General features: G+C 44.2%; 1 protein-coding gene across 10 annotated transcripts in view; it reads left to right on the plus strand.

The window, feature by feature from the left end:
- The window catches only part of FGGY (FGGY carbohydrate kinase domain containing), a 422,773-nt gene that overhangs the window by 230,221 nt on the left and 166,362 nt on the right, over window positions 1-26,190 (plus strand). For 8 of the 10 annotated variants that reach the window (XR_014293288.1, XM_082612667.1, XM_082612663.1 and 5 more), the window contains one exon: window positions 13,145-13,248. Coding sequence is in view for 9 of the 10 variants with exons in the window: in XM_082612667.1 (XP_082468793.1) it covers window positions 13,145-13,248 (104 nt within the window). In the remaining variant the exon portion in view is untranslated. Of the gene's footprint in view, window positions 1-11,831; window positions 11,913-12,605; window positions 12,697-13,144; window positions 13,249-26,190 lie in introns of those variants that run through there. The other 2 variants (XM_082612671.1, XM_082612664.1) reach the window with 2 other exon arrangements.

A 26,190-nucleotide genomic window follows, 5' to 3' on the forward strand; every position in this document is an offset into this window, starting at 1 on the left:
TTCTCACCACTTCTATTCCACATTTTATTGTAGGTCCTAGCCAGTGCAGTAAGTCAAGAAAAATATAAAGATTAGAAGAAACAAAACTAACATCATAGATGACACAATAACACACGTATAGAAATTTAAACATTTTATAGATAAAATATTAAAATTTATAGATAATTTAGCAGGGGCACTATTCAAAAAGTCAAGACAAAAATAAGTTTCATTTTTGTAAAGAAGAAACATTTAAAACATTAAAATTTTAAGTAGCATAATTAACAATAATATAAGAAATCTAATACCTAGGAGTAAATTTAATTGCACATGTGAGAGACATCTATGCAGAAAGCTATAAAACATTATTGAGAGAAAATGAAGAAGACACAAATAAATGGAGGGATATATGATGTTCATTGATTGGAAGACTCAATATTACATAAATGTGACAGTTCTCCCTAGTTTGTAGTATAGACTCAATGAGTCCAGTTCAAAATTCTAGCAGATTTCTGTGTGAGGGGCTAGAAATTGATGATCAGATTCTGAAACTTTTATGGAAAGAGCCAATCATAAACAAGACAACCTTGGAGAAGAGCTAAGTTGGGAGGACTTAATCCTAACAGATATTAAAAAAAAAACTTGTTATAAAGTAATTAAGGCTGGTATTAGGGCATGGGTAGCCAAACTAGAGGAAAAGAGATTAAGGAGTCTAGAAACAGATTCACAGTTAATTTATGACAAAGGTAGTACTGCAGAACTGTGAGGTATGTTAACTGGATATCAATATGGGAAAGGTTGAATGTTGCCCCTTGCCTTATACCATACAGTAGAGTTTAGATACAATTTATAGATAATGGAATATTATTCAGTCATTAAAAAGGATGACATCTTGCCATTTGTGACACATGGATGGACCTCAAGAACATTGTGTTAAGTGAAATAAGTGAGACAGCAAAAGGCAAATACTGGATGACTGTATGAGCTCTCTTACATGTGGAATCTAAAAATAAGCAAACAAGCAAACAAACAAATCCCAAGCTCATAAATACAGGGGACAGGCTGGTGGTTGCTGGAGAAATGGTGGAGGGGGTCAGAAGGTACAAATGAAAACTAAGAAATGAGAGGTGGATACCAAACCTTCCCAGCTAAGTCCTGATACTTGACAATGGTTTAGTACTTCAGTGAACTGTGAAAATGACTTTGAACCATTTAAGTGTTGGTATTTTTTACATGTTCCTCCCTCTGCCAGGGTAAGAGTAAAAGCAAAAATTTACTCGTTTTCTGTTGGGTTTTTTTCCCCACTAGAGGTTTTCTTTTCTTCCCGCTATTATAGTTTAAGTTTTATCCTGACAAATTCCAGGACCCTAGTCAAATTCTTTTTCTTTTTTAATGAAATTTGGTTGCATTACTTGATTGATAACAGCCCAAATGGACTCAGGCCACACAGCACCATAGAAAGAGGATGGTATGAAGACGGAAAGAACACCTGTGGACCTGCCAGAATTTAGTCTGTAGGTTGGCACGTAGATATCAGGATGTGGGGAGGATGTGGATGATGATGAGGACCAGCAAGCTTTGGGGCACTGTGCCCAGTGACAGCATAACAGGTGTGCCGGGGCAACGCAAGGTTGGAAGGCCCGGCAGGTGGAAGCTGCTTCATGTTGTCTGTTCGGTTGCTGCCTCTGGTCTATGCTGCAGGTGGCCTTGGGAGTCATCTCTCCAAAGAGCCCACAAGGAGATGCGCTGACATGGACACACTCCAGAGGTTTGCCCAGAGGTGCTTCGAGAAGATGGACTGAGTGTTATTTTTTAAATCACTCAAGAGTTCTTCCCTTTGGAATACAGAATTTAGAAAGAGAGCAAAGGAAGAGTGAGAAATAATATGAGTATACAGCATATATCCAACGGAAGTGTTGGATACCAAAAAAACCGCCCAAGAATACCCACAACTCCAGTTCTACAGTCTCATGGTTGGAAAACATGATCTCCAGAGCCAGACTGCCCTAATTCCTATTCCACACCATCACCTGCTCTCTGTGATCAAGGGTCAGTGACTTACCTGCTGGCTCTCAGGTTCTCATCTCCAAGATGGGCCTCATAACAGTGATTGTGAGGATCCAATACCACGGTAATTTCCATAAAGCACTTAGAAGAGCTCCCTACATATGTATTAACTGTTAGGATGATGGTGATGTAGAGAAGACCTAAGGCTTTTGAGGTAGGCTGCAGCGGGACCCAGGGTGAGTGGCCACAGCCAAGGTGGAAGAGATCTCTGACCATCAGCTCAAAGGGGAAAAAGGTCCTCAGTGGAGAAACCTGTTTGGACCCACATGGGGTGACTCCATTCCTCCTGCTAGAGACTTGCTGTGCCCCTGTGACAGCCATGGTTAGGCTGCTGCATACCAGTGTCCTTGGCTCCCAGGAGACTGTAAGCCCTTTGAGGACAGTGATTATGTTTTTTCAAGTATTATTTCTCCTGCAGTGCTGAGCACGATGTCTCATGGAGAGTTGTGCTCAGTAAAGGTTTGTCGAATTGGATGCTACTGAACGGAGGAGGGAGAGATTATTATTCGGGGCCTAACATGTGCCAGCACTTTTCTTTCAAAACAAGATTGTATTTTTACATTTTACTTTGAAATCATCCCTTCCCTTTTACAGAGGAGGTATTAGAGGCTCAAGGAACTCCACTCATTTGCCTGAGGTCATGTGGCTGGAGATGACTCTCTGAAATCCAGTGCCCTTTTCAGGCCATTCCCCTGTCCCCCAGGGCCTGGGGGACAGGCACAGAGAAAAGAGAGCAGGGCCTGGCTGGAGAGCAGAGCCCAGGGCTGCTGTTCTGAGAACGCGGGTGTCAGAAGCAGGTGCGTAGGTGGAAAGGGAGGGCTGAATCTTGATCTCTGCTGAAGCAGCAATGTCGTTTCAACTACAGTTTTTGAAAAATGCCAACGTATTCCTGTGGGATTTGCTGTAATTCATTTTTGCTCTCGTCTTCCACACTATTTATTTACCTAAGCCTTTGTTCTCTTTGAAACTATTTGAGCCACATGTCATTCATTGTGTTAAAACCCTGGGCCCTTTATCCTGCTCAGGTTTTTTTTCCTCTCTCCAGCTGCTCTGCATAGCACTTAATTCTCTGACTCTCTGGCCTGACTCTTATCCGGCAGTAGGTCGCCTTACACTCCCACCCCCATTCTCCCAGGAATGGGGGCCAGGAAAGGAGGATCCAGCTTCAGACTCTGTTTTTCTTTTCTGTCTCCTTGTTGTCTAAAGCATGAGGCAAGGTTAGATCAATCAGTCTAGGTGTGGTGAAGCCCCGTGACCCTCCCCAGGGGAAATCCTAGCCCCATAGCAACTTGGCTGGTTTTGGCTCTGAGAGTGAATTCCAGGCTTTGAAGAATCTGTCAATGTTCAACTAACCCCACAAAACCTCTGGAAGTTTTTGATGGAACCGAAACTCACACCAACGGAGGAGGCCCTGAGCGTGGCATCAGAGGCTGGGGAGAGAGAGAGAGCCAGGGAGCCATCTAAGATCTTTTCCTCTGAAATTCCAGGCCTCTTCCCCGGGTTCAGGTGTCCTAAAGAGTCTGTCTGAGCAAGTCCCATCTTCCCTTAGCATTTTCCTGAAGCCTCTCACTGGCCTGCTCTGTGTCTTTAAGGGGATTGTCAGGGTGTCTAATGCCTTTCTCACCTGCAAGGAACCTTCGGATAATTTTACAAACGAGACCATTTGTCTAGGGGCAAGAAAAGATTGCCGCAGGAAACCTAGTCCTGCTGTCCCCTGGGAGAAGTTGGATACTGATATTTATTTAGCAGTTCTTCTGTTTTGCCGTATGTATAGGGTGACCACGTATTACAACTTGCTTAGAACTTGGTTTGGTGCTTCCTGGGACACTGGGAGTACAGTACTAAAAGCAGGAGTAATGACCCTGTAAAAGTCTCACCTCACACCTGAGAAAAAAGAGGTGAGTTAGCATAAGGCAGGCTACACAGCACAATTGGGGTGGACCTGGGAATCCAGTACTATAAATTGTCTGACTTCAAGCCCTGAGCTTTGTCCAACCACGTTCTTCAGGATACAAGGTTGCATCTCCATCAGACTGCAGCCCAGCAGCTCGCATCATCTATTTCTCTCTCCTGTGTCTTTGTTTAACTGTCTCTTTTGTCTCCAGGGCTACCTGAACTGCCTTTCCTTTGCTATCCCCTTCCCCTGCTGACTGAGGAAGCTCCTGTCTCACCTCCTTCAGGAAGCCCTTCCTGACCATCCAAACTAGGTCAGGGGTCCTGGCTCCACGCTTTCATTAGTCGTATTCAGCTCTGAGTCACTGGTTGTTCCATACTGTCTTTTTTTTTTTTTTTTTTGGCTGTGTTGGGTCTTCTTTGCTGTGTGCGGGCTTTCTCTAGTTGCAGCGAGCGGGGGCTACTCTTCACTGAGGTGTGTGGGTGCGTGGGCTCAGTAGTTGTGGCTTGCGGGCTCTAGAGCGCAGGCTCAGTAGTTGCGGCACACAGGCTTAGTTGCTCTGTGACATGTGGGATCTTCCAGGACCAGGGCTCGAACCTGTGTCCCCTGCATTGGCAGGCGGATTCTTAACCACTGTGCCACCAGGGAAGTCCCTCCATACTGTCCTTTTTTTTTTTTTTTTTTTTGCGGTACACGGGCCTCTCACTGTTGTGGCCTCTCCCGTTGCGGAGCACAGGCTCTGGACGCACAGGCTCAGTGGCCATGGCTCACGGGCCCAGCCACTCCGTGGCATGTGGGATCCTTCTGGACCAGAGCACGAACCCGTGTCCCCTGCATCGGCAGGTGGACTGTCAACCACTGCGCCACCAGGGAAGCCCCATACTGTCTTATAAGTGTCTGCCTGTATAGCTTTCCACCACTCCTAGACTAGGATCTTGTAGAATAAAAGGAAACAACTTTCATCTTTAGAGTTCTAGCTCCTCACACAGTGCCTGGCTTATAATTGGGGGTCAATAAATAGCTGGGGAATTAATTAATTTATAAAACATCAGAAGACAACTGTGTGATTTAGAGTCACAGTTTGAGATCTATGTAAGGATTTATTCCATAAGATACCTTTGTGGTACTTGGACCAGTTCTCTTATTTTAATTTTTTTTATAGTGCTGCAATGAACATTGGGGTGCATGTGTCTTTTTTTAATTTTTAATTTTAGAAAGTAAGTAATTTTTTGTGAGTTAACTTGGCTGTTTAGATTGACTTTCAACTTGACCCTTTACCATGTCTAATGCCTGCGAGTGAAAAATTGTCTTTTATGAGGTCACAGGTGAGAATGTCCAAGTAATCTAGAGGCTGTGTTGAGGTTAGGAAGAAAGGAATTTCTGAAATCAAGGTTTTGCTTTGTCTTTACTGTGGATTTTGCTAGTGTTCTCTGAGTCTCAGATTTCCAAGTTATTACCTATTAGCCTACCTTTGAGATTCAATCTTTCTGGGTAGAAGGGAGGAACAGAGTAGTGAGACCCAGTTATCTGAGGGTTTAGGCTTTGTTCTCTGACCCTCCCAAAGCTCTTGTATTGATGTCTGATGGGTGCAAGTCATGGATGAGTGTAGCACTTAGACAGAAATGACATTTGCCATCACCAAATTGAATTGCAGGATGAATGGTGCTACATGTTATCATGGCTTCAGGGATATAAACTGCTTTTGGTTTACTATCAACAATGTTTAAAATGTTAGCCTGGATCATTCCTACTACCTGTTACCCCATTTTCTTTATTCCCCTGAGCCCCCCATTATACTGTCATCAGTTGTATACTCAAGGACAGAAAACAAATGTTCCAGTCAGTCTAAGTAAGCCCAAATCCCTCTGGCAAAGCACGCACCATGCTAAGAGGGAATGCCTGAACTGTCAGGCCAAGCTCTGCTCTTAACACCAAAGACAGAGTGGTCAAGTAATGACAAAAATGGCACAACTATATGGAGTAAACTATGATCCAGGTACCATTCTCCTCACCTCATCTTCACAATAGCCCTATGAGCTACATTCTATCATCATTCCGATTTTATAGATGAAGGAACTGAGGCCCAAGAAGGTTAAGTAGCTTAAGACTTGCAGCTTGCAGATTTGAAGTCAGGCAGTCTAATTCTAGAGCCCTCTTTGTTCACCATTATGCCCTAAATAGTGCAAATATCTAGTAAAGTCTGTTCGCATCTCATTTACACCAAGACCTTCCCTATTATGTTTCCAGTTCTGTGGTGGGGTGGAGTGTAGGGGACAGGGATGGTGGCAGTGTCAAGGAGTGTAAAATTTCTTTGTAGACTTTTTACTTAGGATTTTTTATAAAGGTAAACCTACTTTAGGATTTAGGTTGGATGCATTCTAAATGGCATTTCTTTCAAAGCCAAGGTGATGCTTCATTAAACGCTGGGATCACAGAAATCGTTTCAGCTGTTTCACTCCCTTTCATTTGTTAGGATTGAGATGAACCCTTTGGGCTTGCTTTAGTGGATTATAACAATAAATCCTGAAAGAGATCTGAGTTCAGCTCTGCTGTTTGTGAGTGCTTAGAATTCTTATAAGTGGTTGTAAAGAAGGGAACTAGTTTCTGTAGCTCCATGAGATTTAAAGTTGGGTGGATCTGCGTGTGACACCGTCCTCCCCACTGTAACTCTGGGAGACCTTGGACAAGTTCCTTGAACAACTTTTGGTCTCATTTTCGGAATTAGTAAAACAGTGTGATAATAACTACCTCTCAAGCTTGTTATAAGAATTTAATACAACAATATGTGTAAAGTGTGAGGCACAAAGCAATCTTTCAATAATCAGAAGGACCATAGGACCTTTACTCTTTACCAGTGATTTTGACAATTCTAAACAAGGTGTGTTGTGAGCCTCCAGTAAAAGTTTTACCGTCACCCATGAGTTGTCCCTCAAAACTCTTCAGTGTCTTTCACTGTTAGGCATGTTTAAGACATGGAGTATTTGCCCGTGATTAAATCTCCTACCTTATCTAGAAAATGTCTTGTGTTTTCCTAGTACATGCCTTGTGCCACACACATTCATTCCTTTGTTCAACAACAACGACAAAAATTGGTGAGTCTGCCCTGGCCTCCGTCGGCTCACAGTATGGTAGAAGGAGACAGCTGTGCAAACAAATATGTTACAGATACAATGATAGAATCTGTACCATGTCAGAGGGTGGGACATAAGGAAAGAGGCCTGGCCAGTTCTCTCTGGCTGGGGTGCCCAGGGGGATGGGGGAAGACACGGTCAGGAAAGGCTTCTGATGAAAGAGCTGGGCCTTCACCATGGAGTCCGTGTTCCCCAGGGAGATTGTTTGGGGATGGAGTGTACTGTGGAAAGAACATTCTAAGAAGAAGGAAGAACATGAGGAAATGTTCAGTGGCCTGGCCGAGCAAGGCCCATTCAGGAATAAGTAGGAAGTCTCTACACTTATGCCAAGCACTCCTGTAGGTCCCGGATTTCATAGTCCCATTTACTGAGTACTGGTAGGTCCCACATACATCTCACTGAATCCCTACAGCAATTTTGTAAAGTAAGTGTTGTTATCCAGAATCTTCAGATATGGAAGGTGAGGTTCTAGAGATCAAGGCATTTGCCCAAAGACATGTCAGTGGGGTTTGAGCCTAAGTCTGAAGACAATAATAGCAACAGTAATAAAAACAGCAAGGATTCCTGTAGTGCTAGGCACACTCTAACCAGCACTGTCCTATACAGCACCCACTAGCCACATGTGCCTACTGAAATTAATTAAAGTGGAAAATTCAGTTCCTCAGTTGCACTAGCCACATTTCAAGGGCTCAGTTGCCACCTGTGTCTGCTGACTGCTCTATTGGAACACGCAGATAGAGAACATTTCCATCATCTCAGAATGTTCTCTGGACAGCATTGGTCTAAGCACTTTACATATGTTAACACATTTCATCCTTATAACAGTCCTATGAGGAGGATACTGTTATCCAAATTGTACAGATGTGAAAACTGAGGCATCAAGGAGATAAGAAACTTAACCAAGGGCCCGTGATGAATGAGTCCAGGTTTTTAAGCACAGCAGTTTAATGCCAAACCCATATATTATTTTCTATATAAAATGAATGAATATTAGTCAAAAGAATAAACTCAGTATCTTCTTGTGTAGAGACTGGGGTTTGGTCCTCTTCAGAGAAAAGGCCTTTGATATGATTCTTACCATTCCGGGAGCTTACAGTTGTTGAAGCAGGCTTTGCATACGTGAGGCTCCAGAGAGCCTTCTCCCCAGGGACCCTATAAACCTCTAGGCCAGCTTAGTCAAACAACTCATTTGATGCAATTTATCCATCGTTTCATTCCTCCAAACGGCTGATTCAAGAGTCTTAGGTAATGTTCGAAATCCTTCGTGTCCTTTTTTCCTTCAGAGAGGGTATCTGGGGTTGTTATTTTAAGAGCACCTTTTTCAAGATACCAATGCATCCAAAGCAGACCTTTTTTATTTTTCAAACATAGGGAAAAAACTTCAGACTAGGAGACTAAAAATCCCAGTTTGAGCCCTGCTTCTGCCTCCAAGTAGCTAAATAAACTTGAGTAAGTTACTTTACCTCTCTGAAATTCAGTTTCTTCAACTGTGATCTCAAAATAAAATAACACATAGGATTTTTTTAAAGCTACATGAACGGTACAGTGTTTAAGGATGCTTTGCAAGCTATAAAGTACTTTTTATAGCTATAAAGTATGAGATAATTATAGCACAAATGCTAGAGCTTGGGATGTTTTTCTTCTATATAACCTTTTAAAGTTTTCAAAGCAGTCGTGGCTTGATAAATTACAGGATAACCCACTCTTAATCATAACATTTGCAAAATCTCTCTCTTCTTTGACATAAATAGATATTCAATAAATGTTTGGCTGGAAGGATGGATGATTGGTAGATGGGGCAGAGAGAGGGAGATAGCACATAAAGGAAAAGAAGTTTTAATTTTTTCTTTTAATTTTGTGCTTTTAAAACATGTTCCTTGATAGGAACTGTGTTCCTGTATATGTGGAAGGGGAGGAGTCATTAAATAAAAGGCCCTGAATTGATTCATTGACTCAGTATGCTTGTTTTTCTACTGTTTGTTTTTCATTCAACAAAAAATTTACTAAGCAACTACCATTAGCTGGTCATTGTGCAAGTTTCAGGGAAAACCCGTTGAACATCTCACAATTTTATTTATTTTTGGTGCCTATTTCTTCAGCTGCTAATTTTGCCCTTTAAACTTTCTGAGGAATGCTGAATTCACTGACACATGAACAGTCATGTGAAGGGCCCCAGCAGTGCTGAGGGCTGCGCTTATCAAAACCCCGTCTTAGGAATTGTTTCCTGATGTACACGTGAGGCCCATGATCCCTCTATGGATTGTGAAATGTGTTTATGCAGAAAGGAGAAAGCTCCTCCTCCCCTTTGTTGCTTTCCCTACTTTGGGCCTCTTTTCCCCGGGTCGGCCCCTCCGCACTCTATGTGGCCAAAGGAAAAATGAGATATGTCAGGGCTGGGATTCATGTGGTCTCACAGAGGCATCAGCCCTGCACCGCTCTTGGACCAGATCAGTTAGGCAGAGTGCAGAGAACCTCTCTGGAGGGGAAATTGGGCAAGACCTGCCTCTCACCAGTGCTGTACCAGCCTGGCCTGAGGTTTTCTAAGTCTCCTCAGGACTTGAGAATTATAGGACCTTGGGAGGGTTTTTTTTTTTCCTGCCCTCCTATTTCCAGGCAAGGAGACAGTGGACTTGGTATTTAAAAAGAATCACTGTGTATATTATGTACTGAAAATGGCTAGAAAAGAACCTCAATTTGTGATCCAATTCTCTCTTTGTGGATGTGAGGGAGCAGTTTAGACTTTCAGGTGGTTTGTGGCAGAATCAGGGCTCAAACCCAGATCTTCATAAACCCACGGCTCTTGCTAAATGTTCCCTGGGGAACTGACACTTCCAAATATATTTCCTTTATATAAGACAAGTATCACTTCATAAAGTGAGGGATTCTAGAAAGAACATGGGTTTTAGGGTCAGACAGAACAAGGTCAAGGTGCCATATCCTGGCACTGGTCTTACATCTCTGTGACCTTGGGCAAGTTACTTTGCTTCTTCTGTGTATGTCGAAGGGAAGAAAGAATATTTATATTTCGTAGATGTTGCAAAGATTAAATGAGACAATATTTAAAGATTTTAATGCAGTATCCAGCCTATCCTAGCCATCTAACATGTTTTCTAAAAATGTGGGAAGAATACAACTGTCTCTTGAGAAAGAGTTCAGATGATATTGATAATATTGATGGTGACAGTGATGGTGGTAGTAGTGACAATGCAACCATTAATTAATCATTTAATTTTAAATATTCCCTCTGTATCAGAGCTACCATGTGATATTGTTGTCTTCTTCATTTTATAGCAGGTCTTTCTGTCTTCAAATACCATTCTTTTTTCATTGTAACACACTTGTTCCCAGATTTTAAGCCTGGTAATATCAACAATGAATCTGCTAACCAGAGAAGAAACAAAGAAATATTTTCCACAAATTTCTTTTTTCCCATGTTTAACCCCCTTTCAGGATTGAAGTACCCTGTAAGATAAACTTTGTCCATGCTTTACATACGTGGGACCAATAAAGGCGGTCACCATCAGGAATTCCTTGAACTTACTTATAACACCGTGGAACCGCAATGGCCAGCCCCTTTTCTGTCAAGGATCTTAGGATCAATATATTTAAGGCCACAATATTTTGAGATATGCAGATGAGTAAACATCGTCCACCTGGTTACTGGGTTTTTATCTTAGAGGGAAAACCTGAGGCCCAGCAGTTCGGAATCAGACTACGTGGATGTGATTCCCAGCCCTGCTTCTGGTGAGCTGTGTGACCTTGGTTCAGTTACTTCTCATTTCTAAGCTTCAGTTTCCTCCTCTGTAAAAGGAGGATAATAATAACAGCAATCACATTCAGTGGTTGAAGAATTAAATGAGACAGATGCAGAGAGAGAGCATGCAAATAGAGCTCAATTAAAATTATCTCATATCTAGGGTTTCTTCCTGTTCGAAAGCCTTTGTGCCCTGGGTGGGGAAATTTATCACCCAGGATTTCCCAAAAAATGTAAAGCACTCTAAGTACATAGAAAAGAGGGAATTTAATACACAAAAATGGTGACCCAGTTATGAAGGAGCCGTGAAGGGCTATATTCCCTGTGAAGCAAGCCAGGGGTCAGCAGAATGGAAGCTACTGCCACCCCTATAGCTGGAGGAACATAGGAGGAGCTTGTGTGACCAGAGACGAGGGGCGGTGTGAACACAGACCAGGTGGGAGCATTGGTGGCCCTGTCAACAGAGCTGAAATCATGGAGGAGACGCAGACACCTGACACGGGGGAAGCGGGGGAGATGCACTCTGGCTCTCCAGTGCCTTCAGCCCTCAGACCTCCTGGCAGGGCTGACCTGGTGTCTGGGAACTATGGGCTGCAGGGGCAGCCCCACGATGCCGAGCAGAGCAGGAGACTTGGTGAAAACTTCAGGTTGCTTCCATGTCTTGGCTCTTGTAAGTAGTGCTACAATGAACATTGGGGTCCATGTATCCTTTCAGATTATGGTTTTCTCCAGATATATGCCCAGGAGCGGGATTGCTGGGTCATATGGTAGTTCTATGTTTAGTTTTTAAAGAGTCTCCATACTGTTCTCCATAGTGGCTGTAGGCCCTGCAGTTTTTCTTGTCCCATCCTGATCCCTGCATTGAAATGCTCCATCTAGGTTTCTCCCTCCCTCCCACAGGACCGTGAGCATCCCGAGGACAGGGACTGTCATCTTATCCTCACAGCGTCAAGCACTAGTACTTTCACTTTCTACTCTATGCTGGCCACTGTGGTCGATGCTGGGGGACTAAGCACGTGGGCGAGACAGTGCCAGCTTCCTGCAGCTTTTATGATCAAAGGAGAGGCAGACGGGCTGTGGTAATTCTGTAAGTTACCAGTGTCTTGTATGCTAGCTAAGCCCAAGGGGGACTGGGAGCTGTGTCTTTCCTGGAGGAACAGGGAAGCCTTCCGAGGAAGTAATATTTGAGTTAGGAAGGAATTGGAGTTCACCTGGCAAAGAGGTTGGGGAATGGCATTTCAGGCAGAGGGCAGAGCGAATGCAAAGGTCTGGAGGTGGGAAGGAGCACTGAGGATTGGAGATGGAGAGCGGGGAGGCACAGCCCGAAGCCCATGGAGCCGGAGGGAGCTGTTCTCTCCCGCATCCGGCCTCTGTGCTCTGCCCTGATGCTTCCCACCTCCTGCCTGTGTCCTAGCTGGGAATGTTTGCATGTCTTTGGCTCCCACATCACACCCAGTATATCGTTTTATGTGTACAAAGTGCTCGTTGGATATTTGAATAAGTGGCAGACGACTCAAGGCTCTAAATGGTCTCTCTAACTCTCCCCTCGCATTTATAACTTCACTTGCCCAGCAAATATCAAGGAACACAATCTGTGTGGAGAAGCAGCCTGAGCTTATACCATTTATGGGAAACTCTCTGCCACCTGGCATTCTTTCAACAGAAACTCACTGTCAGTCACTCTATCCTTTATACCGAGAGTTCTGGGATGAGTAGTACTAAGAATGGTGAGCCAGAGATGCCGAGAAGATCCGGTCATCAGACGATTCTTTTGCCTTCGTTGAGATTGAAATGTGATGTGTTAAACCAGATTCCCTTCAGCCCTGCTGCGTACTAGCAGTGTGACCTTGCACAGGTCACTCCATCCATAGGTGGGCCTTCCTTCCTCCACTGATGTGTGGGGTTAATAATATCAACTTGACAGGCTTAATATAAAATGAGACTATATATATATGTGTGTGTGTGTATATATATATATATATATATATATACATATAAATATTCAACATGGCTCCTGGTAGTTCGAGAGCAAAAATCACTGATGGCTGTTGCTTTTATTATTCTAATTACAGTTACTATCATTATTCCAATGTTCGAGGCTGTACACTGAGGAGAGTAAAGCAAAAGCAGAACATGTTTCCCTATTCCCTTGGCAGGCCAGTTATGCTCTTTTGGTTTCTGTTTGAGACTGGCCTACAGATGGAATGCTTTCTCAGTGTTGTTTGGTATAAAAAAAAAAGAGTATTTTATGTTTGTTTTAGTTTTCTTTCCTTCTTATTTTTTTTTAAGAGGATTTTGTTTTGTTTTGGTTTCTCACAGGAGTGATTGGAGCAGATGTGAGGGGGCATGGCCTCGCCTGTGAGGGACAGCTGGTGACGTCACGGCTGGCTATCATCTGTGGAACATCTTCTTGTCACATGGGGGTGAGTCTGCCCAGCAAGCGAGCGAGGGCGGGACTACCACACTCCAGGGAGGACAGCCCGGCCAGGGAGGAGATTTGAGCTGTTGGCCCCTCCCCACCTCAGTTCCTTCCCTTCCTGCCCCACCCCCCACCCCCACGCTGTGTCTAGCCGAAAGCTCAGCCCTCCTTCCAACAGCCTTGCTTAGATTTGCCAGATCTTTTTCCAGGGGCCAAATTCTTAAAAAGTGTGAAAAGGGTTGAGTCTGCCTTTGACATCACCCTGGCCAGAGAGCCGAGGCGGAAGGGGTGAAATCAGATCCAGAGATGGCCAAACCTCGCTCCCAGACGATCTGTCCCTAATGGGTAGCTGAGTCTTCTCTGCACAGGGGTGTCTATTTTCCTTGGCCGCTGAGCTCTCTCTCAATCAATATAAATCCATCTCCCTGGGAGCAGTCTGATGATGTATAGAATTAGGCTGCATATCATGACTTCAAAAGAACACTGATAAGCAATTTTCACTTTGTTAATTTTTCTTCATGAATTAGTGGAAAGGCTTTCTCCAAGACTGCAGTTAAAATTTAGTGCCTGCCCTAAAATTTATATCTTCTTTAAATGCATGAGTCTGAAAGCATTCCATTTCGATAAGTACCCATTTCTACCATATTTTTATTTAAAAGTCGTTACTCTGTTAAACTAAGGTGGACGATGGACGACTCCTTGGATTTTTCCCAGATGAGTAAAATAGAGGGGAGGGTGGGGGAGGAGGAGGAAGGCAAATGGGAGAGTAGCGGGGACATGCGTAAGGATTAGAGTGGGATCTGGGATACAGTCCAGGGCAGAATCTCTATGACGATGGAGGGACTTATGAGCCATGAGAAACTGTGTTTAGTTACCGCGGGGACCAATGAGCCTTTTGTACCATGAAATATTTTGGTTGAGTAAATATTGATACCTTTACTTATCCAGTGATCCTCTGCTCTTGTGTCCGGGGCTGTGCTAAATCCTGGGGACGTAGGGACGACATAGGGCCTCCCATTGGTGAGATAGATGATGACAGGTATTACGGTACAAGGCCTCACAGTATAGATTCAGACTGAACTCGAGATACTGAGCATCTAGTATGTGCAAGGCATGGTGGCAGGGGTTCTCACACGTTTCATAAAGATGATGGGGCCGCCCGACTGGTTTCCAGTCCCAGTTCCTCCACTTCCTAAGGATGGGCCCTCAAGCAAGGCACTTAGCCCCTCTGGGCCCCAGATTCCTCATCTGTGAGATGTGGAGAGTTATAGTACCTGTCTCATAGTATTGTGAGGATGGATCGAGGTGACATTGCCAGGGTTAGCTCTCCGTCACTTGCACCGGTGTTGCTGGGCATAAGGGACACCATGGCTGCCTGGGGAGGGTCCAGGATTAGGGATAACCTCCTAAAGGGACAGTAGTGCTGGACTTCTTGCACCCCCTCCAAACAAAATCTCCTTCTGTTTGTTTCCGTGGACGAACTCTTAGATGGAAGTTCTTTAAGTTTAAAAGCCCTGGCCTCTTTCTTCCCCTCAGTAGCCCTATTGTAAGGCTTGGCTGTCACTGAAGGGAGAGATCTACGGAGGCCTGAGGCCGCCTTGAGCAGGAGGTGCCCACCAGGGCAGTCAGCCCTTATCTCCCCCGACATGAATCTACACTTGCTAGCTTGTCTTCACTGAACACTGTTTTAAACCTATTTAAATCACCTCCCATTTTCACAGGGACACATCTGATCCGGTTTCTCCTGTAAAGCCTAAATTTCAGGCATTTTTACCCCACTCAGTTCGGATTTATGAGCAAAAGCAAATCCATATGAATGTGAGTCTGTGACATCCCCATGTCTCAGTTTCCTGGTCTCTTAATGAAAATGATGCTGGCTTGTTGTACGGCATCCATTTTAGAAATTAAGCAACTAAGGCCTAGAAAAGGCCAATAATTTTCCCAAGGTCACCAAGCTATTCAGCTGGAGCTGAAAACTCAGGTCCAGCTCTGTCTGAGTCCCAAGTGCATCCCCCTCAGTGCCTTACTGTGTTGTGCATGATTATGATGTGTCCGTACAGGAGTGGAGAGAGCGTGGGCTTCAGAGTCAGACGGGTGTAGGTTTGGACATCTGCTTATGTACTCTTTGGCCCTGTGACCTAAGGTGAGCTACTTAAGTTCTCTGAGCCTCAGATTCTTCATCTGTCACACTGAGGGTGAGGATGCCAGTCTTATGGGGTTTCTGGGTAACATGAATTATGTACATACATCCGTAATACATAGTAGACACTCAGAAATTGTGGGGATTCTTATTACCCTTTCCTAGTGATATAAAAGGCTCACATGAAGCAACTGTTGGGCTTTAACGAGTTTGATGGGCAGCTGCAGTTGGTTGCAATGAATGAAGGCCATAAAATGCCAGTTCATTGTGGTTGTGTCGTGCTGGAAATAAAGTCCCCACTCCCACCCCGCTTTGTACTTGGGAGTGGGAAGGGACCTTCTGGGCCGAGGGGATTAATCATCAGCTTTAATGTTATGTGGTGAGGGCGAGACTGTGGTCATGCTGGCGTCGGAAAATGCCTTTGATCTGGCTCAGGTGCTGGACACCCAGCAAGCCAACAACAGTAACACCTCTGTGAGGTCTAGGAGAGGTGCAGGTCTGAGGAAACGCTCCCAGGGAGACTCAAGGACCCTCTTTGTTGTGGTTCTGGCAAATAAAACCACCAACTGTCAGGAAAAGTTCACCGAACAGAACACAGGGACCAGAGGGGTCTGTGGGCTTTTCAAAAAAGTGACTTCCAACTTGGTCTGAAGGATTCTCTTTCTTCCTGTCTGCTCACTGCTGATGTTTCTAATTCTGTAGGTTGATTGGGTCAAAATTCCCAGGAATATTTTGTATTTGATCTTGGTTGCTTCTTTCTAGTTCGCCTAGAATGAAGGAATGAAGGAATATAACAAAGTATTAGTACTTAGGAGTTGCCTTCCTTCACATCCCTGTTACTTCCAGGAATCTGGAGAAAAAACCTGAGGTTGAACATAAGCTTTACTAATCAGGCCTTTGATATTTTACAAGATACAAGTGTGGGCTGCACATTTATCTTCCTCGTAGATGATTTAATTAACAAGGAAAAAAAATACTGTTCTTTTTTTAACTGCATGAAAGCAGAGCTGCTTGTTCAGAGTTAATTACTACCAACTCACCAAAACCCAAGATCATACACAGCAGGGGTGAGCCAGAGGTTGAAAAGTCACAGGGTCAGATGGAGCTGATCCCTGCCATCGCTCCAGCACCCCTTTTCTCAAGCTGTCAAGTCAGGTTGTAACTTGGCAACTTGTCTTTAGTCAGCATGACAGATGGAGAGGGGAACGTGGGGAGGGGGTGGGGAAGACTGAAGAGGTAAGGTTTGAGCAGAACGATAGTTGGTAAGAGCTGGGAATTACATCTGTATCTTAAATCACTCAGAACTGAAGTTTTCTCAAAGTCTTAGATGAATGTAGTCATGGTGGTTCTCTATCATGCAGTGGGTGTGGAATTTCTAAAATAGGCTTTTAGTCTGCCTTCACCACTTACTGTGTGAGTTTAGGTAAGATACTTTATCTTTCAATACCTTAGTGTCTTCATCTATTATATGTGGGCAGTAGTATTTACCCAGAACGTTGTTTTGAGGATTAAATGAGGTAATCTTTGTAAGCAGCTTGGCACTGTACCTAGCACCATATACCAAATATGGTATTATTGTTAAAAATGATTCATTAGGGGCTTCCCTGGTGGCGCAGTGGTTGAGAGTCCGCCTGCCGATGCAGGGGACATGGGTTCGTGCCCCGGTCCGGGAAGATCCCACATGCCGCGGAGTGGCTGGGCCCGTGAGCCATGGCCACTGAGCCTGTGCATCCAGAGCCTGTGCTCTGCAACAGGAGAGGCCGCAACAGTGAGAGGCCCGCGTACTGCAAAAAAAAAAAAAAAAAAAAAGATTCATTAAAGCTAGAATGATCCATGTGACAATGGATTTGAATTAAAGACATCAGGATGAACTCAGGTTGAGCTTAATGTAGATTACAGATGGATACATATAGAAATAGTTACAGATGTGCAGGTATACAGGTTAGTAAACATACATGTATTTCCTAGCTGTGACAGCGGAGGGGGCCTAGAAACAAGGACACCCTAGCAGATAGTTGCTACAAGCACTCCTGGTGCCCAGATCTTGGTTTCTAATACCATTCTCCAATAAAAGGGTCAGGGCTTCTTGGAGAAATTGTTGATCCTAGGACCAGGGCTGGAAATAGACAAGATGAGCCTAGAGTATCTTGTTGTAGCACCAGAAAGGAAGATAGTGCTCAAAACAAAACAAAGTAAAAACAAACCCTGGCTCCCCCCAACCCCACAAACTGAAGGGATTATCAGGAGCCAACCAAGGGGGCTTCCAGTGGCCAAAACTGTAACAATTTGAGCAGAATAATAAAGTGTATTGGAGTCTAACCCAAAGTATAACATAAGTATTATGAGTCCATGCTGATATAAATAACTGAACAGAAGAGACAAATCTATCATGCAGGAGAATTTATATAGATATTCCCCCCTTAAGGAAGTGGAGCATAACTTCCTATTCCTTCACAGCAAAGGAAACCATAAACAAAATGAAAAGACAACCCACAGAATGGGAGAAAATATTTGCAAATGATGTGATCGACAAGGGATTAGTCTCCGAAATTTACAAACAGCTCCTGCAGCTCAATATCATCAAAACAAACCAATCAAAAAATCGGCAGAAGACCTAAATAGACATTTCTCCAAAGAAGACATACAGCTGGCCAAGAGGCACATGAAAAGATGCTCAACATCGCTGATTATTAGAGAAATGCAAATCAAAACTACAATGAGATATCACCAGTCAAAATGGCTATCATCAAAGAAATCCACAAACAATAACTTCCTATTCCTTAAGCATGAGCTGCACATGGTGACTTCCTTTCAAAGAGGACAGTACAAAAAGGGGGAAAAAGAATAATTTTATAGTGGAGAAATCTGACACACTAACTTCAGCCAGGTTATCAAGGTCAACACCAACAGTGATAAGTCATGTTGATAGTATGTAATGCTGACATGGTGTGAAGAGAATGGCACTTTATCTCTGTTATCTTCCTCCCAAAAACCCATAACCACAATCTAATTAATCATCAGAAAAGCATGAGACAAATTCCATTCGAGGGACATTCTACAAAATACCTAACTGGCACTCTCTGAAACTGTCAAGGTCATCAAAAAACAAGGAAAGCCTGAGAAATTATTACAGCCAAGAGGTGCCTAAAGAGATATGTAATGTAGCATCCTGGATGGGATCCTGGAACAGAAGAAAGCTGTTAGGTGAAAACTAAGGAAATCTGAATCAAGTAAGGTCTTTAGTTAATGATATCAATATCTTTCTTTAGTTGTGACATATGGACCTAATGTAAGATATTAATGATAGACAAAACTAGGTGTAGGGTCTATGGAACTCTGTACTACCTTCCCAACTCTTCTGTAATCTAAAACTGTTGTAAAATTTAAAGTTCATTTAAAAAAAATATTAAACCATTCGCTCATTACCAAAACATTTTCTTGTATTTGCACGGCCAAATACTAAGGGTATTAAGATAAATAAGATAGTGTGTCATGCCTGCCTTCATTGAGAACGACAGACAAGAAGGAGATGACTACAGTTCAGAGTGGTAATTCCGCTGGTAAGTTTAGGGCTGAATATGGAGAAGGGGACAACTCAAGCCTCCAGTAGACAGGGAAGCTTTCCTCTAGGATGTGCTATTTGTAGGACTGTACTTTCTCCCCCACACTGGGATGCTACTCCTGCCCAGTTTCAGGCACTAGACCCTGGCCTCACCCTTCTCTTCTTTCTCTTCTGTGTCCACATCACCCACAGCAATACCAGTTTGCTCCTGGGTGGGATGTGGGTATTGCAGGCCCATTGGGAGAGCCCCACAGGAAGGGAGAATGTCACAGCTAAGAAGAGTGTGGGCAGGTTTCTCTGTCTTGGACTCTTTAGCAAGTGGCATTGGCAGAGGTCACTGAGAGAGGTGGAGAAGGAAGGGAGTCCATAAGGCACAGATAGGACCACTGTTACACCTCCCAGTGAAAGAGCTGAGCTACTGTGCATGATTCGCCAGGACTCGCTGTTGTCAGCCTCTGGGATCAGTGTTCTCAGGAGTCAGTCTCTCCGTACTGAGGCTCGCCCTGGGCCCTGCAACTACATGTATGGAAAACAGACTGTATGCTAGGCATCGATTGGCAAGGAGAGGTTTGATGTGGTTCCATGAGCAGTAAGGCAGCTTGTGCATTCAGAAAGCTCAGTGTAGTGCTTCTCCTGGCATTTGAGGCAGTACAGTTCTACACTGTGCTGGACAGAGGATGTTCAGCATCCCTGGTCCAGCCTCAGTCATTATAAGGAGACGTTAGCTGCTACCATCTATTGAGCACCTACAGTGTACCAGGCACTGTGCTAAATCCTTTATGTCACGTCATCAGTTCAACAATCCTGTGAACTGGGCACCGTTACTCTCCCCATTTCACAAGTGAGGAAACAGAGGCAAAGAGCAGTTAAGTGGGTCACACAGTGTGACACACAGGAAGCGGGGACGCTCGTCTGAGCCCTCTAGGGGACTGACCCTAGAGTCCTTGCTCTTCCCTTTCAGGTACACAGCTTCTCCCAAAGGCCTAGAGGAGAGGGAGAGCAGACTCGATTGGAATATGGGCAGATATTGGTGCATACCGCTCACCAAAGAAAAGGTTTGAATGACAAACACCTGAGAAGATACTCAACACCATTAGTCACTAGAGAAATGCCAATTCAAACCACAGTGAGATCCACTACATGCTTGTTAGAATGGCTGACATTGTGGTGAAGATGTGGGAAAGTGGAACTTATGTGCTGCTGGTGGGAATGTGAAATGGTACAACCACCGTGGAAAATAGTTGATCAGTTTCTTACAAAGTCAATGTACACCTACCGTGTGATCCAGCTGTTCCACTCATAAAAGCATATGTCTGTACAGAAACTCATAACAGTTTTATTTGTCTTAGCCCCAAACTGGAAACAGCCCAAATGTCTGTCAACAGTGAATAGATAAAGTGTTGGTCCATCGTTAGAATGGAATACTACTAAGCAGTAAAAGGGAATGAACTATTAATATAAGGTACAACATGGATTAATCTCAAAATAATTATGCTGAGTGGGAGAAGCCAAATAGAAAGAGTACAAACTATGTAATTCCATTTGTTAAAAATTCTAGGAAATGCAAACTAATATATAGTGACAGAAAGCAGAATGAGTGGTGGCCTGCACTGGGTCAGTGGGCAGGGTAGGATTACAAATGGGCACAAGGAAACTTTGGGGGGTAATGGATATACTTACCTCGATTATAGTAATGTCTTCACTGGTGGGTGTCTGCTATGTCAAAACTCATCAAAGCAAACGTTTTAAAAATGCGCAGCCTATTGAATGCTAATTATAGCTCAGTAAAGCTTTTTTACTATTAATTAATCAGTTTATTTATTTGGTCCCACCAGGTCTTAGTTGCGGCACATGGGCTCCTTAGCTGGGGCTTGCATGCGAACTCTGAGTTGCGGCACGCATATGGGATCTAGTTCCCTGACCAGGGGTCAAACCCAGGCCCTCTGCATTGGGAGCACTGAGTCTTAACAACTGCGCCACCAGGGAAGTTCCAATAGAGCTTTAAAAAAAAAAAAAGCAGAAAAAATAACAACAATAATAATAGTGTCTGCAATCACTTATATAATGCTTACTGTATTCCAGGCACTGATTTAAATCTATCTCTAAAAATTGTTTAGTCCTCATTTAAAAAATAGAACATAGTAGGTGCTGAATAAAAATACTAGTTGTCACTTCTTTTCTTCTAACCCAAGTTAATTCTCTAGCTACTCTGACATATTTTACTGTTCTGCTCTTTTGATCCCTAGCACAGACCAATAGGTATGGTTATTTGTGTTTTAATGGTAGCAGTTTGTACCTCAGATGAAGCTGACTTGCCTAGTGGGTCCACATTAGTGGGTCCATGTCTCCATTGCCCCCCTTGACCCATGCTGTCCAGTTGAGAGCTGGGGCATAATAGATGCTTAGCAACCGTATGTCTGGATTGCTTCCCACCCACGCGCCTCGCTGACAAGTGTGCAAGCGCTTGGATTTTCCTAAGTCTCCTTTCACTCCTTCCCAGTCCACTGGGGCTGTCTTTCAGCATCTTTCTCTGCTGAGTGGGGACCAACTAACTGGGAGAAGCCCCCCATATCTGAGGTGCTGTCAATCTTGTTTCTCACCCCACCTTACCGGGGACACCTGCGAGTTCACTCGGCCTCTCTAGGAAGTGAGAGTTTCACTGAACAGCTTCACCTCAGTGGGGCCTGGGAGATATGAACCAGCCACACCTGCCCTTTCTTTCCTCCACCACGCAGTCCTCCAGAACTCTCCATTCCCATCCATCAGCCCCCTTGGGGTGCCCTTGGGGGGAGAACAGGATCCATTCCCAGCAGCTCTTCAGGATGCACTTTGGCTCAGAGTGGATCTGCAGCCTGATCTCTGTTCTGGTGGGAAAAGAGGGTTCAGGAGCCCTAGCGTCTTGGGCTCTAACCAGAGAAAAGCCACCCTCAGACCATGCCGTGTCGTTGGAGCTGCATTCTTTGGGTGATGACTGCAGCAGCTCTGTGTTTCACCCAAGCCCGAGCTAGAGCAGCAAAGGATGCTGTGCATCGTTCCTCACAAGGGAAATGCAAAGGCAAATGCAAACCCCAATGAGACCCACTACACGCTTGTCAGAGTGGCTGAAGTCCAGCAAGGATGGGGAACTGAAACTTTCACACGCTCCTTCTGGGAACGTGAAATGGCACGGCCCCTTTGGAAAATAGTTGAGCAGTTTCTTACAAAGAAACTCTCATACCTACCGTGTGATCCAACCGGATCCAGCCGTTCCACTCCCATAAAAGCTGGGCAGAGCTGTCTGGTCCCATGTTTCTGGAAGCCCACCAGGAACGCAAAAAAGCCAGGTGTAACACAAGGCCTTTCATAAGGTCAGGAACAAAAGCCTCTGATGAGAGTCTGTCAACTGGCCTGAGCTCAGCTTTCCACAAAAGACGGCAGCTTGCCTGGAAGAATGGTAGAAGCAGAGGAAAAAAACAAAATTAGCAGCAGTAACAATAGCAGCTAATGTTTACTTCATGATTATCGTGGGCTAAGAAACGTGCCTCTATTATTGTATCTAACCCTCATAATAACCTTATGCAGTTATCAGCATTATCCTCCCATTTTACAGGGACTGAAACTGGGTCTCAGAGAGGCAAAGTACTTACCCAAGTCATATAGCTAGTAAGTCCTAGAGATAGTTTCTAACCCAGGCTGTTTGATTCCAGAGCTCACATTCTCAATTCTTTGCAGAACGATGAGACTGGGGCCATAGCATGGGTTAGTCATGCACACGGGTGTTTTGCAGAAATGGGGTGAAGTGATTACAAGGCAGATCTTTTCCAAAGGCTGGTGAGAACTGCAAAGTGAAGGCTGGATGCAGCTTGACCACAGTGTTCTCATTTTCCCTCCTTCCCAGTCTTTCAAATCTCTGCCTTTCAAGGGGCCCCCAGTCTAACGATAACAATAAAAATAAATAGCATCACTTGTCACCATCATCCCCTGGGCGGAGAGTATTTATGAGACTTTTTATTTGTCATCTTCCCTGTTTCTGTGCTGCTTTGTGGTCAAGTACTGAATTAGGCAATTTGAAGACATGTGGCTAACTTCCCAAATCACAGAGATGTTTTGTATTCGTTTGGAAGAGCATGAAATGAAAACCACATTGATTTTTTTTTTTCCCCTTTTTCTATTTACCACTCATCTGCTGTATGGGTGACTGTGATACTGTGGCTGCTGAGGACGACCTAGCAGTGATGGAAGTATTTGTGCTCTTCCAGCGAATGAGTGAGGATGAAAAGGAGGCTGAGATGGCCAAGGCAGAGCCCTCGCTAAGTGTCAGCTACTGTGCCACGGGCCTCAACACACATCAGCTCATCTAGTTTATTAAACTACATAGTCCCTAACCGAACGAACTTTTTGGCCAACCCAATGCATACATTTAGTTCAGGGGTTTCAGGATTTTCGCCTTGTTGCTTCCCCCTTATTTTTTCATCCCCATCTCCCACTCTCCTTGTGCGCTCCACCAAGGGCCTCTTTTTTCACCTTAATTAGATTTTCATATTATTTTGTCCCCCAGAGCCATCAGAAGTTTGGCGTAATATTCTGTTCTTCCACTTAACCAGTGTTAGAACACCAGGAGAAATAACATCTAAGAGACCAAAGATCCCAGAAGAACCCATGAGAAATTTTTTGAGCAATCAATGCTGAAGGATTGAGGTTGAAAGTCTCCTTCTAATGAACAGTCAGTGGCTCCCTACTGCTGATAGAAATAAAAAGGTTCAGTGTGAAAACTGAGTGGACATTTTGGCCACGTTATAGATTTGAGATATATTCAGCTGAAAAAGAATGGAAGTCTTAAATCCCAAGGAGGTGAAAGTTACTGCAGGGCTGTGATGCATTTTTTTAAACTTTTTTTACTGAAAGATAATTCACATACCATAAAATTCACCCCTGCCATGTATTTTTCAAACCTCTAGAGAACTGAGTATAATGATGTTTGAGAAAGAGACATTCTCAGTGCCCAGATTTTAGGTTATACTGTGGAATGATACCAGCACGGGATCTTTATTACTTACAGAGGTAACAGAAAGATACCAAAAAGCAGTAAATTTCCACTTGCTTGCACTTAGGGTAGCACCTGACACATGGTATGGGTCTAGTAAATATTGGATTGATAGATGGGCAGAAGGACAGACAGAAATATACTGGGCAACCATCAAGGTTTGTTGAAGAATAAATCGTGCCCTACCAGTTTGGTATCCTTTTTTTTTTTTTTTTTTTTTTTTTGCGGTACGCGGGCCTCTCACTGTTGTGACCTCTCCCGTTGCGGAGCACAGGCTCCGGACGTGCAGGCTCAGCGGCCATGGCTTACGGGCCTAGCCGCTCCGCGGCATGTGGGATCTTCCCAGACCGGGGCACGAACTCGTGTCCCCTGCATTGGCAGGCAGACTCTCAACCACTGCGCCACCAGGGAAGCCCTCTTTTTTCTTTTTTTGATGGGTTGACAGGCTGTGTGGTGAATGAAGGGACATCCAGCATGTCAGCTCTCTGGTCTTCAGGAAGGCTTCAGGTTCTTTCTTGATGAACTGACCCTTCCCACTTGACACAGCAGCATTGGTCCATTCAGTCACAAAATTCCATCCACCTGAGAATTGATTTTTTTCACTGAATTATACCTTGAAGCAGGCCATAAGCAAAATCATAAAACTGATTGAAAAGTATTCATATCATCCAATTGCCAAATTTGTGTTTGGGCCTCCAGCCATTGGTTTTAGCCTTGTGTGGAGCCAGGCAGAGACTGAGCCTTGATTCTGTTGGTTGGAGGGATGTTTAACTGGAGGGTGCTTTTGAATGATTGATCAGCCGCCCAGGAGCTGCTTGACGTAGACAAGTCACAGGCCACCCTGACTTACGTACCTGCCATCCACCTTCACGTTAAACTCCACTGCAAGTTCCTCAGGTTTCTGTGTAACTCTCAGCTGAGAGATTAGCTATGATCTTCAAAGACAGGGCAAGGGTTCTCTGGAATTAGGGAGATGGCCCACGAAAAAAAAAAGAGGGAGCCACAGAGAAGATTGCCAGTTATATTAATATATGTATTCATTCTTCTGTGATATGCAAGACCCTAATTTGCGTGGACCTACTTTGACAGACTCATAGTGAAGATGGTTCTGAATACTAAGTCTGATGGCTTCACTCTCCCGATTAAAATCTCTCAGTGAGGGGGCTTCCCTGGTGGCGCAGTGGTTGAGAGTCCGCCTGCCAATGCAGGGGACACGGGTTCGTGCCCCGGTCCAGGAAGATCCCACATGCTGCGGAGTGGCTGGGCCCGTGAGCCATGACCGCTGAGCCTGTGCGTCTGGAGCCTATGCTGTGCAACGGGGGAGGCCACAGCAGTGAGAGGCCCGAGTACCGCCAAAAAAAAAAAAGAAAAATCTCTCAGTGAGTCTCCTGAATTCTAGCTCCACGTAGGAGATCTCGTGTGATCTGAGCCCTGCCCACCCCTGGCCTCATCCCCTGGCCTCATCCACTGCTATCCCTCACTTTTCATCCTGTATTCTAGCAGGTACATCTCATATCCTTATATGAATTCCATGGGGCCGAAGTTTGAGAATAGAGAATATCCAGATTTTAGAAAGTTAATACTGTATGTCTACAGTATATTACATAACAATGCCAGTGAGATCTGGGGTAGCACCCATAATCAATCACATTTGTATTTCTGTAGTAAAACTTGCGAATATTCAGACCAAGTAGGTTAAATAGGTTCTAAAGAGCAAGATATTTATTCATTTTGCCATCCAATGAATCATGAAAAAACTTTGGTATTTGGAACGCTTTGAATTGAAGTATAGACTCCTTGAAAAGAGCCTGTGCTTTCTCACTTGGCCTTAAGGCATATTTTTCTCTCTGCCTGGAGTGGCCACATCTCCCTTCTACCTGGTGAGTATCATTACCACCAGAATCATCATCATTATTATAATTCACATTTATTGAGCACTTACTATGTTATTTGATAGTCCCAGTAAACTCTGGGATGGCCCTCATTGTATTATGGTCCCAAATGTTCAGATGAGGAAACTGAGGCTTGGGGAGGTCACAAGGCAAGGAGGAGGTAGAACTGAGGTTGAACCAAAGCCCAGGGACCCTAGAATCTGTGTTCTTAGTCACTACAGTATCCTCAGTATGTGTCTTCCCCAAAGTTCCCCAAAGGTCAGGTGGTACTTCCATGCAACCCTTGTTTCTTTCTCCAGCATGTCTGGTGAGTTGTACCTCCTCAGAGG

Source organism: Mesoplodon mirus (genome assembly GCF_964341445.2).
Source record: "Mesoplodon mirus genome assembly, chromosome: 3".
In the NCBI taxonomy this organism is placed as follows: domain Eukaryota; kingdom Metazoa; phylum Chordata; class Mammalia; order Artiodactyla; family Ziphiidae; genus Mesoplodon; species Mesoplodon mirus.